General features: G+C 39.4%; 1 protein-coding gene across 6 annotated transcripts in view; it reads right to left on the bottom strand.

The window, feature by feature from the left end:
- atp8a2 (ATPase phospholipid transporting 8A2) overlaps positions 1-20,001 on the bottom strand; it is a 510,439-nt gene that overhangs the window by 339,426 nt on the left and 151,012 nt on the right. For all 6 annotated transcript variants that reach the window (XR_011886570.1, XM_072263012.1, XM_072263011.1 and 3 more), the window contains 2 exons: positions 3,562-3,607; positions 794-834 (listed from right to left, as the gene is read on the bottom strand). Coding sequence is in view for 5 of the 6 variants with exons in the window: in XM_072263012.1 (XP_072119113.1) it covers positions 794-834; positions 3,562-3,607 (87 nt within the window). In the remaining variant the exon portion in view is untranslated. The remainder of the gene's footprint in view (positions 1-793; positions 835-3,561; positions 3,608-20,001) is intronic.

Below are 20,001 nucleotides of genomic sequence, written 5' to 3'. Positions count from 1 at the left end.
TGGTCTGTTGAAAATCTACCATACTGTCGGACCTTGCAGAGACAGGGGTACTTATTAAGGAGATCCTCCAATTTTCTACATCAACAGACTGGGTTAGTCGGTAAGATAATGTAGAGTATTGCACCTGAGGAAGGTTAGCATAGTATTTACAAAGGGGATGGATACTTTTTTCAGCCTCAATTTTGGTTTTTAACTGTCAGTAAACTGTTGACAAGTTTTGGAAAATTTCTTTAGATTTGATATGATGCACAATGTTTTGTAGATTCGCTCAAAAAATCCTACTTCAATATATCTTACATTTTGAAAATGAGACAGTAAAATATGGAAATATTTGTGGTGGCTGAATACTTTTTCATGGCACTGTATAATCTTGACACAGGCTGACAGTATCCTAGTCAACTGTTGCAATATGATTAAATTTCTCCAAGTAGAATATTATGAAGTAGAAAAGTTAGTTACAAGTTAAATAATACTGGCTTGTAATGTAGCCTTAAGCTGAACCTTGGGTCTGACTTCATGTTCAATTAATCTGACTGATAATCATTTGAAATTTCTATTGCACTTATGAAGAAATCAATCACTAACCAGCAGACCAACCTCCTTCTCAATATAAAAAATAATATTAGGCAATAACTGCTTTAAATATTGGTGAGATGACGACAAAAGTCACAATACTTTGTATAAATTCTGAAATAATTTAATTGCCAGGTCTGAAAGTCCAAATTAAAATTATAAGATAAATCAGATTTCTGTAACAATCTTTGAGAATATTTTGCACATCTGATACACATACCTCTTTCCAAATAACCGTCTCCCACTTGCCATCTTTTAAAACTGGAAAAAGAAATCATCCGTGTAATAGCAACTCAGGTAGAAAACTTAAAACTTTACTTCTTGTTTTATCTATTTAAACATTCACATTTTGTTACAATTCACATGAAATCTTGCAAGATAACTTTTCAACTAAAAGTACATTTTAAAAAGTAAATAGAATAATGGATTTCTATTAGGGTATTGGGAATATTTTCGTCAGTTCACTTATGATCGAGCTGCAAAATTATCTCTATTAGAATGATTTTTATCCAACATTATCTAGTCAAAGTGGGAGGAATGACTGGTTGCTGATACTTCAACAGATTATGTGCCTCCCTGCCTGCTTTCCATTATTAGTGATCAAAGTTTTCTACACATTTTGAAGATAATAATAGCTTAGGAGATACACCAATTCTAACTCAAGTTAGTTTAATTACTCTAAATGCAAGTACAATAACAGTTGGCTAAAGGACATCCTGATGAAAGGTCTCAGCCCAAAACATTAAAATTAATTTCCTCCCACATATAGTGCGTGATCTGGTGAGTTCCTCCAGCATTTTGTGTGTCGCTCAAAGTTCCCAACATCTGCAGAATCTTTTATGAAGGTGGAATAACAGGAAACACATTAGCTTTTAAGTTAATGATTTTTTCACATCAAGTCAAAAATGATCAGATAAAAATTCAAACTTTCTGCTCTGAGTGTATAGAACAGTGGAATTATGCATCATCTAGTTCAGTCAATGATACCATGATATCTTGGTACTATTTACAGGAAGTTATTGTCACCAATGGTGAAAAATTATCCTTTATGTTATTCACTACACTTGAAGCAATCCTCTCGTGCAGACAAATTTGCAAATACAAAAAAAAATTGGGCTCATCCTTTCTTTTTATCCTAAAGCTAGCAGCAAAAGGTCTTGAAAGTCATCTGTTTAATTAGGGCATTCAATTTAATTCTCACCCAAAGGACACATCTCCCTAAATTCATGACTAAGTTATTTTTTCATATTATCAAAACAAATGGAAAATTAGTAAACAGAGAATACTTCAATTGGCCAGTCATTGTTTGAGTTCTCTCATTGTCTACTCCAATAAAAATCTGAAAACAAGAATATTCTCCACTAGACAGTTTTCTTCTAATTAAAAATAAAATTTAGGGCAGGATAGCACACGCAGGCAGTCCACATAACAGAAACTTTTAACAGTTTCATTCAAAAAAATATTTGTTCATCAGACTGCACAACGTATTAAGTGCAATTTTTGTATTGACTTTAACTTCGGTATTGACTTCAGTAAGGCCTTTGACAAGGTCCCGCTTGGGAGGTTAGTAAGGAAAATTCAGTCGCTAGGTATACATGGAGAGGTGGTTAATTGGATCAGACATTGGCTCAATGGAAGAAGCCAAAGAGTGGTAGTAGAGAATTGCTTCTCTGAGTGGAGGCCTGTGACTAGTGGTGTGCCACAGGGATCAGTGCTGGGTCCATTGTTATTTGTCATCTATATCAATGATCTGGATGATAATGTGGTAAATTGGATCGGCAAATTTGCTGATGATACGAAGATTGGAGGTGTAGTAGACAGCGAGGAAGGTTTTCAGAGCCTGCAGAGGGACTTGGACCAGCTGGAAAAATGGGCTGAAAAATGGCAGATGGAGTTTAATGCAGACAAGTGTGAGGTATTGCACGTTGGAAGGACAAACCAAGGTAGAACATACAGGGTTAATGGTAAGGCACTGAGGAGTGCAGTGGAACAGAGGGATCTGGGAATACAGATACAAAATTCCCTAAAAGTGGCGTCACAGGTAGATAGGGTCGTAAAGAGAGCTTTTGGTACATTGGCCTTTATTAATCGAAGTATTGAGTATAAGAGCTGGAATGTTATGATGAGGCATTGGTGAGGCCGAATCTGGAGTATTGTGTTCAGTTTTGGTCACCAAATTACAGGAAGGATATAAATAAGGTTGAAAGAGTGCAGAGAAGATTTACAAGGATGTTGCCGGGACTTGAGAAACTCAGTTACAGAGAAAGGTTGAATAGGTTAGGACTTTATTCCCTGGAGCGTAGAAGAATGAGGGGAGATTTGATAGAGGTATATAAAATTATGATGGGTATAGATAGAGTGAATGCAAGCAGGCTTTTTCCACTTGAGGCAAGGGGAGAAAAAAACCAGAGGACATGGGTTAAGGGTGAGGGGGGAAAAGTTTAAAGGGAACATTAGAGGGGGCTTCTTCACACAGAGAGTGGTGGGAGTATGGAATGAGCTGCCAGACGAGGTGGTAAATGCGGGTTCCTTTTTAACATTTAAGAATAAATTGGACAGATACATGGATGGGAGGTGTATGGAGGGATATGGTCCGTGTGCAGGTCAGTGGGAGTAGGCAGAATATGGTTCGGCACTGCCAAGAAGGGCCAAAAGGCCTGTTTCTGTGCTGTAGGTTCTATGGCTCTATGACTGTTAGCTATATCTCAAAATTTATTATGGAATAAATAGAATAAATTTTCATGGTTCATCGCCATGCTATATGGTTTATAGTTGAACTTTAAATTGAAAACAAAAACCTCTTGGTAAATACTCCATAGTGTCAGACATCCAAATTGACTGAATCTGACGATGATGATCTTTGTGATCTGCATTATCTATTCATTTTGTTTAAATGAGAATTTCATGTTTGGCCTGACAATATAACATAAATAAGAACAGTGTTCCTCCAGCATTCTGATTCCAGTGTTTGACTACATAGGCACTCACCTTTTATTTTCTTCTTGTTGACATGATTATCAGCTTTATGTCTTTTCTATAACAAAGCAAATAGAATTCAATGTTTCAAAAGTTATATAAAGAATTGTAACCAAGACTCTCTTGTGACATCAGACTGCTCATGAAATAACTATATCTAGTTATTTACACAATGAACATGGAAGAGTACAACACAGGAACAGGTCACCTGGCCGAAGATATCTATGCCAAACATGATGCCAAATTAATTTAACATTCCCTACATACTCAGGTGCCTACCTAAAAACACCACTATCATACTCCTGACAGAATTAAGAATTCTGGGCACTTACTACTCTGTATAAAGGAAAATTTGTCCTTCACATCTCCTTTAAACTTACCCATTCTCACCCTAAACCAATGTCCTCCAGTATTTCACATCCCTACCATAGGAAACCAATTTTGACCATCTAACTACCATTCCTCTCAGAAGTTCATATATTTCTATCCCGTTAGCTCTTAGCCTCCAAAAATAAAGGTTCAACTCCAAGCATCAAGGCCAAGCCCAAAATTATAACCCCTCAGATCGTTTCCTGATCGCTTCCTGAGTAACTAGTCATCACTGCTCCACATGATACCATCTGAAGTAGACAGGTACAAAGTTTATGGAAAAACATGCCAGCATTTTGCCCCAAGTTAACTATGGCCAATGGTGAAGGCAGATCTGTAATTCTTAAAATCAAGTAGTATGTATGTTGCTAGCTCATCACTAAACACAAAATCTGAACCAGTGGAAAAGAGATACGAACTAAAAAATGTAAGTTAAAAATAAGTCAAACACTAAGTAACACACATAAAAGTTGCTGGTGAACGCAGCAGGTCAGGTAGCATCTCTAGGAAGAGGTACAGTCGATGTTTCGGGCTGAGACCCTTTGTCAGGACTAAATGAAATAAGAACTAGTAACAGATTTGAAAGTGGAAGGGGGAGGGGGAGATCCAAAATGATAGGAGAAGACAGGAGGGGGAGGGATGGAGTCAAGAGCTGGACAGTTGATTGGCAAAAGGGATATGAGAGGATCATGGGACAGGAGGCCTAGGGAGACAGAAAGGGGGAGGGGGGAAGCCCAGATGATGGGCAAGGGGTATAGTGAGAGGGTCAGAGGGAGAAAAGGAGAGAGAGAAAAAAAATGTGTGTATATAAATAAATAACAGATGGGGTACGAGGGGGAGGTGGGGCATTAGCGGAAGTTTGAGAAGTCAATGTTCATGCCATCAAGTTGGAGGCTACCCAGACGGAATATAAGCTGTTGTTCCTCCAACCTGAGTGTGAATTCACCTTTACAGTAGAGGAGGCCGTGCATAGACATATCAAGAATGGGAATGGGACGAGGAATTAAAATGTGTGGCCGCTGGGAGATCCAGTTTTCTCTGGCGGACAGAGCGTAGGTGTTCAGCGAAATGATCTCCCAGTCTGCGTCGGGTCTCGCCAATATATAGAAGGCCACATCGGGAGCATCGGATGCAGTATATCACCCCAGCCGACTCACGGTGAAGTGTCGTCTCACCTGAAAGGACTGTCTGGGGCCTGAATGGTAGTGAGGGAGGAAGTGTAAGGGCATGTGTAGCATTTGTCTGCTTACAAGGATAAGTGCCAGGAGGGAGATCAGTGGGGAGGGATTTGGGGGGGGGGGGGAACGAATGGACAAGAGAGTCGCGTAGGGAGCGATTCCTGCGGAAAGCAGGGGGAGGGAAAGATGTGCTTGGTGGAGGGATCCCGTTGGAGGTGGCGGAAGTTACGGAGAATTATATGTTGGACCCGGAGGCTGGTCGGGTGGTAGGTGAGGACAAGAGGAACCCTATTCCTAGTGGGGCGGCGGAAGGATGGAGTGAGAGCAGATGTACGTGAAATGGGGGAGATGTGTTTGAGAGCAGAGTTGATGGTGGAAGAAGGAAAGCCCCTTTCTTTAAAAAAGGACATCTCCCTCGTCCTGGAATGAAAAACCTCATTCTGAGAACAGATGCAGCAGAGACGGAGGAATTGCAAAAAAGGGATGGCATTTTTGCAAGAGACAGGGTGAGAAGAGGAATAGTCCAGATAGCTGAGAGAGTCAGTAGGCTTATAGTAGACATCAGTGTATAAGCTGTCTCCAGAGACAGAAAGATCTAGAAAGGGGAGGGAGGTGTCGGAAATGGACCAGGTAAACTTGAGGGCAGGGTGAAAGTTGGAGGCAAAATTACTGAAGTCAACGAGCTCAGCATGCGTGCAGGAAGCAGCGCCAATGCAGTCGTCGATGTAGTGAAGGAAAAGTGGGGGCAGATATCAGAATAGGTTTGGAACGTAGATTGTTCCACAAAGTCAACAAAAAGGCAGGCATACCTGGGACCCATACAGGTGCCCACGGCTACATCTTTGATTTGGAAGAAGTGGGAGGAGCCAAAGGAGAAATTATTAAGAGTAAGGACTAATTCCGCTAGACGGAGCAGAGGGGTGGTAGAGGGGAACTGGTTAGGTCTGAAATCCAAAAAGAAGCGGAGAGCTTTGAGACCTTCCTGATGGGGGTGTGGAAGTATATAGGGACTGAACATCCATGGTGAAAATAAAGCAGTTGAGGCCAGGGAACTTAAGATCATCAAAAAGTTTCAGAGCGTGAGAAGGGGATCCCACCACTAAACACATATTTCCCTCCCCTCCCTCTGCTTTCCGCAGGAATTGCTCCCTATGCAACTCCCTTGTCAATTTGACCCCCCCATCCCTCCCCACTGATCTCCCTCCTGGCACTTATCCTTGTAAGCGGAACAAGTGCTACACATGCCCTTACACTTCCTCCCTCACTACCATTCAGGGCCCCAGACAGTACTTCCAGGTGAGGCAACACTTCACCTGTGAGTTGCCTGGGGTGATATACTGCATCCGGTGCTCCCGATGCGGCCTTCTATATATTGGTGAGACCCGATGCAGACTGGGAGATCACTTCGCTGAACACCTACACTCTGTCCGCCAGAGAAGGCAGGATCTCCCAGCGGCCACATATTTTAATTCCACATCCCATTCCCATTCTGATACGTCTATCCACGGCCTCCTCTACTGTAAAGATGAAGCCACACTCAGGTTGGAGGAACAACAGCTTATATTCCGTCTGCGTAGCCTCCAACCTGATGGCATGGACATCGACTTCTCAAACTTCTGCTAATGCCCCACCTCATCCGTTACTTATTTATTTATATACACACATTCTTTCTCTCTCTCTCCTTTTTCTCCCTCTGTCCCTGTCACTACACCCCTTGCCCATCCTCTGGGCTTCTCCCTCCCTCTTTTTGTCTCCCTAGGCCTCCTGTCCCATGATCCTCTCATATCCCTTTTGCCAGTCAACTGTCCAGCTCTTGGCTCCATTCCTCCCCCTCCTGTCTTCTCCTATCATTTTGGATCTCCCCCTCCCACTTTCAAATCTCTTACTAGCTTTTCTTTCCGTTAGTCGACGAAGGGTCTTGGCCCAAAACATCGACTGTACCTCTTCCTAGAGATGCTGCCTGACCTGCTGCGTTCACCAGCAACTTTTATGTGTGTTGCTTGAAATTCCAGCATCTGCAGATTTCCTCGTGTTTGCATTTTCACACACTAAGTAAATGGTTTTCGATAGATATTGAAGCCCTGGTTAAGGAAAAAAGGTGTATAGCTGGTATAAACAGACAACCAACTTGGAGAATAAGAAATGAAAGAAAACACTTAAAGAAATCAGGAGGGCTAAAAGGCGTGACATTGCTATAGCAAACAAGGTGAAGGAGAATCCTAAGGGGTTGTACAGATGTTAAGAGCAAAAGGATTGCAAAGAGGAAGAGCAGAATGGTAATATATGCATGGAGCCAAAAGAGATGGGGGAGATCTTAAAGTTATTTTTTCCATCTGCATTTACTCAGGAGATGACTGAGTCTACAGAAGTGAGGCATAGCAGCAGCGAGATCATGGACCTAAACAGATTACAGAGGAGGCCAAAGGGCCTGTTTTTGTGCAGTAGTTTTTTATAACTCTATAACTGTGTGACCAGAGTTCAAGCTTTTCAGCTTCTTTCATCACATTTAGTTCTGTAGAATAAAAACTGAAAATGTTCTCAGCTTTCAGGAGGCCAAGCAGCCTACATGAATAGAGAAACGCTTAATGTTTTGGGTTGACGAAAGAGGGAAAAATGTTAGATTCAAGTTATAGAGATGGAAGGGGAGGAATGAATATGTCAAAGGGAATATTTTTGAAAAGATAAAGATATGGTTTCTAAGGTGATCATACTACTTAGGGGGTCCTCCTAGGGCGGTAGGGTGGAGATACATTTCTATCAAAGGAGATGTAAGGCGTTCCTTCCCTCTGCTAGTTTGCAGATCACCCTTGGGCAAGGTGTAGCACCCCAATCAGAGTCACATGAAGCCATGGGAGTAGGTGGCGGATGGTCGTATGAGCAGCTGGTGCATATCACAAGTCCTGGTTATGTGACCACTGACACCAGGCAGACAATCTATGAAGAGTATTGATAATGGCTCGGTCACCTGTCTTGTAAAGATACTGACCAGAAGAAAGCCATGACAAACCACTTCTGTAGAAAAATTTGCCAAGAACAATTATTGTCATGGAAAGACCATGATCGCCCACATCATACGACACAGCACATAACGAACTTGCAATCCCCTTTCAACATTAAAGACTATTCCCTTTGTGAATTCCTGGTTCCTCTTCCACTTCCACAATTGTAGAAAATGCAAATATCTGCTCTATTAATTCTTCCCTCCACCTCCTAAGAACTCAAACAGGCTTATCAGGTGATGTGGAAACTCGTGTACATTTCCTCAAATCTAGTATATTGCATTCAGTGCTTACAACACAGTCTTCACGGCTTGGAAGAACCCAAATGCATATTGGTTGAGTACATTGCAGAGCACTTCCCATCAGTATATTGAACTCTCTGTTATTTTAACTTGCCATCACGCTTTAAATATGACCGGTTCTCTCTGGCACTGTTCAAACACAACCTAGTACAGGCTTGAGGAACAGCACCCCCGCTCCATCTGACTCTAAGATCATTATAGAATTCAATAATTTCAAAGATTATGATTATTTCCCTTTACATCAGAACTGCCTAGTTCTGCTATATGTGCATCCCTCTGTTATTTCAATTTTTTTTCCCTCTCCACAGGCACTGCTCACATACTCACTACATTATCACCCTTACACCCCCACTACTACCCCTAACCCACCTCCTGCCCAAACACACACAGATGGCTTCACACACAGTGGAAGTACCTCAGGAAGCCTGCTCCCCCTCCAAAGATATTCTGTATCTCCCAACACCCTCACTCATCTTCTATGTAAAACCAACCTGTTTTCTCATTTTCCCAGTTCTGATGAGAGATTTTGCGCCTGCAACGTTAACTCCCTTTTCTTTCCATAAATGCTGCCCAACCTGCTCAGTGTTTCATCATTTTTTCCCTGCTTCTATTTCAGATCTCTAACATCTGCAGTGAGTTAGAACTACTCACTATGGCCTAATGCTGAAACAGTGAAATACGAACCGAATAACATATTACATCCAACACAAAATTACCAAAAATCTTTGGTCTCAAGCAACTTCCCATAGCATTTACATTGCTTTAAATTTTCATGTAGAAACAGATTCAGACATGTGAAACATAGTACACCAGTTCTCTTCTAACATTTCAAAGTCTGTCATCTTCCAGGTTTGGGAAATATCTTTCACATTTTATTCCAGTCTCTATCTTATCTCCTGATGAAGTGTCTTGTCCCAACACATTACTGTTAATTTCTCTCCATACTGTAGATGCTGCCTGACCTGCAAAGGTCCACCAGCATTTTGTATGTGTTGCTCTGGAATTCTAGCATTTATAGACTCACATATGTCTATCTTATCTCTTCTTTTTCTCTGCTTGGGTCTTTAAAAGGACGCTGAAGAATTAAATTTCTTTCTCTCTCAAATCCCAATTAATTACTACACAATTCAAGTTGAATATCATTGAATAGTGGTTAATAGGCATGCATCATTAATCTCTGATGCATTAAAAAAATTCTTGGCATGTCAAAGATAAACAAGTTAGGAAAGTGTTTAATTGGAGTAAGGATAAATATGAGGCTATCAGGCAGGAACTTGGAAGCATAAATTGGAAACAGATGTTTTCAGGGAAACGTACAGAAGAAATGTGGCAAACGTTCCAATGAGACAGGGAAAGGATGGTAGGGTACAGGAACTGTGGTATACAAAGGCTGTTGTAAATCTAGTCAAGAAAAGAAGAGCTTACAAAAAGTTCAAAAAACTAGGTAATGATAGAGATCTAGAAGATTATAAGGTTAGCAGGAAGGAGCTTAAAGAATGAAAACACAAGGAAATCTGCAGACGCTGGAAATTCAAGCAACACACACAAAATGCTGGTGGAACGCAGCAGGCCAGGCACCTATAGGAAGAAGTATAGTCGATGTTTCTCGGCCTGAAATGGGTTCTCTGCACACAGAAGGTTAAGTCGCTTGACATTCAATATGAAGTAATCAACTGGATTCAATACTGGCTCAGTGGGTGAAGCCAGAGAACAGTAGTAGATGGCTGTTTCTCTGACTGGAGGCCTGTGACTATTGATGTGAACAAGGTCCATTATTGTATGTCATCTATATTAATGATTTGGATGACAATGTGGTAAACTGGATCAGCAAGTTTACCGATGACACTAAGAATGAAGGCACAGTAGACCGTGAGGAAGGCTATCTAAGTTTGCAAAGTCATGTGGACCAGCTGGGAAAATGGGCTGAAAAATAGGAGATAGGACTTAATGCAGGCAAGGTGCAAGATACTCCACTTTTGGAGAACAAACCAGGGTAAAACATATACAGTGAACGGTTAATGGACTGAGGTGGAACCAAGTACGTGGTAGCACTGTGCAATAGAACAAAGGGATCTGAGAATCCAGATCTATTATTCCTTGAAAGTGGTATTACATAAAGACAAGGTTGTAAAGAGAGCTTTTGCCACATTGGCCTTCATAAATCAGGGCAACGAGTACAAGAGTTTGGATGTTATATTAAAGTTGTGTCAGATGTTGGTGAGACCAAATTTGAAGCATTGTATGCTGTTCTGGTCACCTATCTGTAGGAAAGGTAACAATACACCTGAAAAAAAATCAGCCAGAACTTACAAGGGCATTGCCAGGACTTCAGCACCTGAGTTATAGGCTGACTAGGTTAGGATTTACTTCCCTGGGTAAAAGCACACAGACTTTTACCCCCACAAGTTGGGTGAGACTAGAACTAGAGATCATATGTTTAGGGTGAAAGGTAAAACATTTAAGGGGAATCTAAGGAGGAATTTCTTCATTTAGACAGCATTTTGACTGTGGAACAAGTTGCCTGCGGAAGTGGTAGATATAGTTTTAATTGCAACATTTAAGAGAAGTTTTGGATAGGCAGATGGATGACAGAGGTATGGAGGGCTATGATCCGGGTGCAGGTACATGGGACTGGGCAGAAGAACAGGCTGCTAAAAACTAAATGAACCAAAGGGGCTTTTTTTCTGTGCTGTAATCCAATGTAATTATGCAGAGTTAGCAGGAATACAGTATTCCCGTAAAGTAGTTTACAATGCAGATGATCTTTATCTTTACAAGACTTTAAGAAACAAATTTGGGAAAAGCTGCACCGCAATAAGACAAAACTAATGATACTATATCAAAATGCAAGCAGCAGTCGCAAAAGGAATATGACTAACATGATTACTGGTAAAGCAGGCTTGGAGGGACAAGTGGTCTCCTTCTGCTCTAATTCTTACATTTATATCTTTCTGCATCTCACTTAACCCTCTTCCAAAAAAATCCCCTACAAAATCTTCCAATGTACAAGACATAAATACATATGTACCACTTATGCCTTCTCTCCTGCAGTATAATTCCAGGAAAGAGAATCAGAGTTTCAAATTTGTAAATACTTCTACATATAGGGTAAACACATGAAAACATATCGTAATTTATTGTGAAACAATTTAAAGTTTAAAGTTCAAAGTAAATTTATTATGAAAGTGGATATATGTCACCATATACAACCCTAAATTAATTTTCTTGTTGGCATTCCAGTAAATACAAGAAACACAATAGAATGAAAGTCCGCACCCAGCAGGAGGGACAAACAACCAATGTGCAAAAGACAACAAATGATGAAAATACAAAAAGAAAACAATAATAAAAATAATAATAATAGATGGATAAGCAATAAATCTGGCTGAGTGAGACACGAGGTGAAGAGTCCTTGAAAGTGAGTCCATAGATGGTGAGAACAGTTCAGTGACGGAAAGAGTGAAGTTGAGTGAAGTTATCCCCTCTGCTTCAAAAATCTGGTAGTTGAGGGGTTAATAACTGTTCCTGAACCTAGTGGTGTTGGTCCTAATGCTCCTGTACCTTCTGCCTGATGGCAGCAACAAGAACAGAGCATAGCCTAGATGGTGGGGGTCCTTGATGATGGATGCTACTTTCCTATGACAGCGCTCCATGCAGATGTGGTCAGTGGTGTGGAGGGTTTTATCTGCGATGGACTGGGCTGTCTCCACTACTTTATGTGGGCTTTTCCATTTAACAGTTTTGGTGCTTCCACACCAGGCTGCGATGCAACCAATCAAAATACCCTTAATCACACATCTATGGAAGTTTGTCAGAGTTTTAGATGACATGCCAAATCTTTGCAAACTTCTAAATAGAAGTGCTGTTGTGCTGTCTTCATAATGGCACTTATGTGCTGGACCCAGAACAGACCCTCTGAAATGATAATGGCAAGAAATTTAAAATTGCTGACCTCTCCACTTCTGATCCCCTGATGAAGACTGGCTCATGGACTTCCTGCTTCCTCCTTCTGAAGTCAATAATCATCTCCTTGGTCTTGCTGACACTCAGTGAGAGGTTGTTGTTGTGGCACCACTCAGCCAGATTTGTGATCTCCTTCCTACATGCTGCTTCATCACCACCTTTCATTCTGCCAACTACAGCGGTGTCATCAGCAAACTTAAATTTAAAGCTCCCAGTGTGATTTTTTTTTCCCAAACACTGGACAACAAATATTTTTGCTTCCTACATATTTTTGGGTGTATCTGATGGATTTTGGGCTGTTAATCATGAAAATTACCATGACATTTCCTTATCACGCACCATTATTTTGAAATAGCCTGTATTTGTTATTTCAATTCATAATCCAAGTGTATTAAAATGTTTTCCACAATGTAAGCTGAATAGTTTTCTATTCTTGTCCAGGTATGCCTGGGCATGCTTAGGGAGGGTGGATGAGTTTACGAAAGGTAATAAAAGCACACACACTGTTCTATGCCTTGTGTTTACATGTATATCAGATTGCAATTACATTGATGCACATGCTTTACACGTATAGCATATTGTGTGTCCTTATTATAATAAAGTAAATATATTTTCAGGAGTACTTGTGACAGCAAAGTACCTTGCCACTATTGCAAACCCCTTGATATTTTCTGTTATATTTGTGGCGAGTATATGCTTAAATCTCAAAGACAGAGCAGGACTCCTCTCATTAAGAAGGCCTATAAGCTCTACAATGGGTGTACATTTGGCAACCAACACAAAGCCTCAGCTCCTCACATTTGTTGAGCAACATGCACTGTCGATCTTAGAGCTTGGCTCAGAGGTACTCAGAGGTTTATGCCATTCACTATCCCAATGATTTGGTGAGAGTAGAAGGATCATGTGACAGACTGCTACTTATGTCTGACCAGTGTATGTGGTTTCTCTGCGAAAAACAAGAAATCGCTCTTCACCTGTGCTACATGACGATAGTCTTCCAGTACTGAAGCCACCAGAAACAGAGTCTAGAGGCAGATGAAGATGCCATGATGCATGAACCAAGAGTGGAAAATGTCGCTGATACTGTTACAGATTTTGAACCCTTTACGTCGAGTGAGCCTCATCTGATAACTCAATCTGAGTTAAATGATCTGGTCAGAGACTTGGATTTGTCAAAGGTAAAAACAGAATTACTAGGTTCAAGACTACAAGGATAGAATCTGCTGTCACTGTGCTAAAGAAGCTTAATACATTAAAAAAGATTGGCCACTCCATAAGCAGTTAGTTGCAGGGAACAAAGGAGTGGCATGTAAGCCACCTGCAGTCTCAGAGATACTTTTGCCTCCTCTTTATACAAAACTGGGTCTTGTGAAAAATGTTGTGCAAGGTGAACAAGGTGAAAGATTCTGATATTTGTGACAGATGTTTCCCAAAATAACTGATGCCAAGGTTGAGGAAAGCATTTTATTGCTCCACAAATCAAACAGGCCATCAATGACAGGACGTTCGAAGAACTTCTTGTGGAACCGAAGAAAATAACATGGAAGGCATTCAAGGATGCTGCTGAAAATTTTCATGGCAACTACAGAGCACCAAACTACATGCAGCTGGTTGACAAATGCTTTAAGCATACAAAACCATGAAGTGCAATATGTCACCAAAGATTTACTTTCTACATTCTCATTTAGACTTCTTCCCTGCGAACCTTGGTGCTGACAGTGACAATCATGGTGTAAGGTTTCACTAGGACATTGCAGGGAGAAACTGTACCAGGGCAACCGGAACCCATGAATGCTAGCTGATTATTGTTGGACATTTAAGTGAGAAGCCTCAGACAGCAAGTACAAATGGAAATCGTCAACAAAACATTTATAGCTTAATTAAACTACTGCTAAGCACCAGCAATGTTATGCAATTAAATGCATTATATTCAATAAAAGTTAATTTCTTGTTTCTCCAAATTCCTACGTGACACGAGTAGTCTGAAGTTATATTCACGTTCGACTTCAAGCATTCTATCAAAACCACAATTCCTGAAGGAACACATTTGAAGATAATTGCTGTCCAGTGAAACAATTTAAAGAATCAACACACATAAACATATTGATATTCAATTTGAAAATGTGAAAAAGCTTAGACTACTCTTCATTGTGCTATTTCTAGTATTTGTTGTTAAATCCATGGGTAAACATTCATTTCCATCATGAGACCATGCCTGATCTCAGCTATTCAAATTACTATCCTGTGCAGAAGATAATATCTCCAGGGTCAGCAAATGGCTCTCAATTATGGTAAATCATTTGCTAATGCACAGGAAGTCTGACATGCTCCACTATAAATTTTGAAGCTATATATTGTCAATACAAGGAAGAATACAACTACTCTTGTATAGACAAGTGGAAGTAGCACACCAAGATATTAAGGAGCACATAATTTGAAATTATAACAAGACGACAGTATACCAGTGTTTTTACTGAAAACATTTGGTCAATACTCCAAATCTGGCTCTCCATACACCTCAGCCTGCAGTTCCCTCCACTTACATAAGCTGCAGATAGAAAGTCAATCTCACTGTCCCACTGGATCCTGGCATTCAAAGATTAGACAGTGATATGGGCACACATGGCTCAGCAAGGTAGCTTTCTCCCTATTGTCAATTGTAAAAAATAAACATATGATTTTTTAAAAACACACTTATTTTAATAGCTGTTTAAAAGAAAACTAAAACCACATGATTTTCAAAAAAAAACCTATCCTCTTTGCGTCTGGAATCTTAGCCTGACCACTCCACTGAAATCAGTGAGGTCTCTAATACAGATCCAGATCCAGAAAAACAATTGGCTCCACTGATAGTTAAACAGCAGTGAACTAATAGACTCAGTCCTCTGAATCTGCAAGTCCTGGAACCACTGGCAATAGTCAGCAGGATCCAGCCCAAAATCTGGATTCAGTTGCTGACATGAACTTTGTTTTTTTCCCCTGCATGCTCTTCAACAACCAGAGCACTTCTGGCATTTTTCATTTTAACTTTAAGCTTTCTTGCAACTGTAGAGTTTTGCTTTTGGAAAAAATACACTTTAATGTTTGCTGTTGGTCCAAGTTAAAATTCAAATATTCATAAAAGAACCCAAAAAAATCCTATGATTCTCTTACTGAGATAATGATGTCAATGAACAGTTGAGCAGGGACATTAACAGAAAGTGCTAATGGACAATTACTCATAACATAATCTAATTTCTGAATGCCCACTAATGTCAGATTGTGTACAATTCAATTTATAACTGTCATAATTTATATTTATTATTTTAATGGTTTTCCAAATCCAAGAATCTTGTTTGGTTTCCTTATGCAAGCTGCTTTCAGTCACTTACTTTGGACCCTGCAGGATGGCTACTTCCACTTTAACTGTTTAAAAAGAAACCAAGAAATAAGGAGTGAGATTTCCTATTGATCACTAAAACAGATATTCCTAATTTACAGTCCTGTAGGTATACACAGACTGAGATTGCAGAATAAAATTAATAAGTAGATGAGAATATTTCTGGCACTGAAAATGAGAAAGAAATGGACATAATCAATTAACTGCTTTGCAGTGTCTATGAAACATGAATTATCTCTCAAGGTTTCTAAACGGTGGCAAGAAAAGCTGGTGAATGCAGAAGTCACAAAACTTTTAATGCTAGCAGGCATCAAATACCTTTGACAAATCTATTCGAAATCCTTATAGCCCCCTCATAAATTTGGAAATTAATTTAATAAATCCTGATTCACCACAATGAAACAGCAGACAGAATCTGGCGTTAATTGTGCTTAGGCAGCATTAGTATGGGATTTTTAAAAAACAGTTTGTGCAATAACCTTAGTCAGATTAAAATCCACTTTTACAATGACGATTATCTTTCATGGTAAAATCCAGATGAGGAGCTTGCACTGAATGTGGTAGAGAGCATTCAATGTCATAGGCCAATGTAGCAAATCAACATACAGGTGACCACCACTTATGACCATTTTGGTAGGAGAAATTCCCCATTAATAAATTCACTTTTGACAGATCTATTCAAAATCCCTAAAGCCTGCTCAAATCACTGGTTAAAAATCTGTGATAACAAATAAAATTTACTCTTGTGGAACGTGTGTTAATTTTGAATCTACTTTCAGTTCACGTTTCTTGGCTCATGCAGATGATGGAAAATCATCATATTGATGGTTTTCTTGGAAACAAAACTATCCCCCCCCAACTAACACAAAGGTCAACTGCATGTGACAGCTAATACTACAGAAGAATTGCAGTCACAATAAAATGAGAAATGCTTTGATAAACACATTCTCATTACATTGTTTAGTTTCCTATTCTAATATCCATCCACCTAACCCATAACTAAGATTTAACTCAATTTATATCGTACTTTAGTAAAGCAGATCATGGATGTTAGATTCAATGCGTACGGCTTTTGAACCAGTTACACATGACATTTAAGTTCCATTTCTATTTTCTTTATCCTATTTTTTGTCATCTGAATTAAAGATTTGGATAATCATGGAGTAACTGGATTAGCAAATGCAGACAACATCAAGATTGGGGGCACAGCGGACAGTGAGGAAGACTATCAAGGCTTGCGGCTGAATCTGGACCAGCTGAGGAAAAAGAATCGTCTGGAAAATAGTCAATAAAATGTAATGCAGATCAATGAGAGGTGTTGCACTTTGGGAGGACAAACCAGGGTAGGACTTCGCAATGAACAATAAGGCACTGAGGAGTGCAGTGGAACAAAGGGATCTGGGAAAACAGGTCCAAACTTCCTTGTTTGGAATATAGGTGGATAGGGTATAATAAGAGCTGTTGGCACATTTGCCTTCGTAAATCGGATTACTGAGTACAGGAGTTGGGATATTAAGTTGAAGTTGTACAAGATGTTGATGAGGCCTAATGAATCAGAATCAGGTTTATTATCACTGGCATGTGTCGTGACTTTTGTTAACTTAGCAGCAGCAGTATAATGCAATACATGATAAATATAGAAAAAATTATATCAATTACAGTAAGTATATGTATATTAAAGTTAGATTACAATAGAGCAAAACAGAAATAATATTAAAGTGAAGGAGTGTTCACGGGTTCAATTTCGAATTTGGATGGCAGAGGGGAAGAAGCTCTTTCTGAATCGCTGAATGTATGTCTTCAGGCTTCTGTAACTCCTTCCTGATGGTAATAATGAGAAGAGAGCATGTCCTGGGTGATGGGGTTCTTAATAATAATGGGCGCTACCTTTCTGAGGCACTGCTCCTTGAAGATGTCTTCTACGAAGCTAGTAGCCATGATGGAGCTGACTAATTTTACAACTTTCTGTAACTTCTTTTGGTCCTGTGCAGTAGCCCACCCACCCCCATAACAAGCAGTGATGCAGCCTGTCAGAATGTTCTCTATGGTACAACTACAGAAGTTTGAGTGCAGATTTAGCAACACTCATGAAGATTGACACCATCAAGAACAACACGGCCCAGTTGCCTAGTATTAGACTTACACGGTACAGAAAAATGCACTTTGACCCAAATAGACCATAACTTGCTTTTGTAGTTACTTTTACTCAACTGTAATACAGGTACATCTGATTTTAGCTTCTCCCACTCAAACTACAAGGTGACTTCTATCAAATCACAATCACTGGAGCTGCACTGTGAATATATTTTGCTTGTCCAAAGATTTGTAGAGAGCCATACTTAGTGTATCCACCATTTGCTTTTCAAGATTTTGCAGTTCTTCTGCATAAAGATCTTGTGGATTTTCCTTTACTTTCTACCATTGTACACTGCTATTATTCTTGTGGCTAATCCCCGGATCCTCTATAATGATTTATGAATGAATATATAACTGTGACCCACTGGTAGCTCTCAGTGCCATCTTCCACTATCTTTGTGTTCTATCTTTTAATTTTTTGTAATTTATTTTTCATTGAAGTTCATCATCAAACAAAACTTTCCATAAGCGGTATTTCAGATACTGTACATATATAATCATATAGTCATATTTGCCACAAATCTCCACATAATATTTATCTGAGGTAAACACTTATAGAATGGAGAGGAAAGAAAGAACAATCAAAAGAAGAAAACTATGTATAAAGTAGGGAGTGATTTTTTTTTACAACATATTCATTGACTTGTGAGGATAAAATCAGGCCTATGAGGTGTTATGTAGTTAAACCATTTTTCCCAGTTTGAATCACGTTGTTCCAACTTATGATTAACAGATGCTGTTATCTTCTCCATTTTGTAAATGTCCATTGTAATTTCCATCCATACATTTAAAGTTGGGCTCTCCTGTGATAACCACTTCCTGATAAGGGTCTTTTTACCAGCCACCAGCAGTATATTCATTAAATATTTATCTCTTTTCAACCATTTTTGAGGTATATATACCCAAAATATATGGTCTTACTTTCTAAGGGTATTTCACATTTAAAGATGTCTTGTAGGGCAATGTGTATCCCACTCCAATAGTCTTTGATAATGGGACATTCCCAGAAAATACGATAATGGTTTGCATTTTGATTTCCACAATTTCTCCAGCAAACAGGGAGGTTACTATCATAATGGGATTTCTGAGAGGGTGTAATAAAATATCTTATCAAGTTTTTCCCACCTGAACTCCCTCCATTTCTGTGAACTGGTACACTTCCATTGGATACCTCAATATTATTGTCCATTCTTCCTCAGATATTATTATCCCTCCTTCCTTCTTCTATGTTGTTTTAATGTATGAAGTAGAATGTGTTTTAAGATTTGACAAACCCTTACACACGCTTGAAATTATTCTACTACCATTGTCTGAATAGTATGCTTTTCTAAATAGTTCTATCAAACATGGACTTGCCTTTGTTACATTTTTAACCATCCTATTAACATACTGTAGCTTCTGTAAATATTGATAAAAGTCGTGTTTCTCTTTGAGAATTTCAAAACTGAACAGTGTTCCTTCTTTCATTACATTGCAAATAGCTGTAATTCCTTTAGCTGTCCAGTCCTTAATTCTAGCGTCCAGTTTGTTCGGCGTAAAATCTGAGTTATATGCACACCATTTAAGAATAATGCCTTTCCCCAGCTTATATTCTTTTGTAATAATTTTCCATATTTTAAGAGTCCATTTCACCCATGGATTATCAATAGTATTTATGTAACTTCGTAGGTTGTTATCAGCCAAAATTGCCTGTATGGGGATGGAAAGTATCCTTTCCTCAATGTTTTTCCATTGAGCATCATACAATGGATTGCACCAGCGTATCACAGCTCTCAACTGTGCTGCAAAATAGTAATTGCTAAGGGAAGACAGGTCCCATCCCCCCTTTTCCTTGGCTAATTGCAAAGTTTTGAGACGAACTCTAGGCCTTTTTACCTTGCCATATATATCTTGATAGCATCTTGTTCTATTCATTGAATTGATTTTGGTTAGTCTCTACTGGTAGGGTCTGAAAGAGATATAGTAGTCTGGGCAGTATATTCATTTTAATAGATTCAATCCTTCAACTGAGACAAAGAAAAGAAATCAGGTTCCATCTTGTTAGATCTTGATTAATTTTTTTTAATATATAGGCTGATAATTGTACTCTGATAATTTTGCCAAATCTTTTGGCATAATGATGCCCA

The sequence above is a fragment of the Mobula birostris genome, chromosome 7 (genome assembly GCF_030028105.1).
Source record: "Mobula birostris isolate sMobBir1 chromosome 7, sMobBir1.hap1, whole genome shotgun sequence".
Taxonomy (NCBI): Eukaryota; Metazoa; Chordata; class Chondrichthyes; order Myliobatiformes; family Myliobatidae; genus Mobula; species Mobula birostris.
The sequence above is the reverse complement of the archived record's forward strand: the minus strand, read 5'-3'. Positions and strand labels throughout refer to the sequence as shown.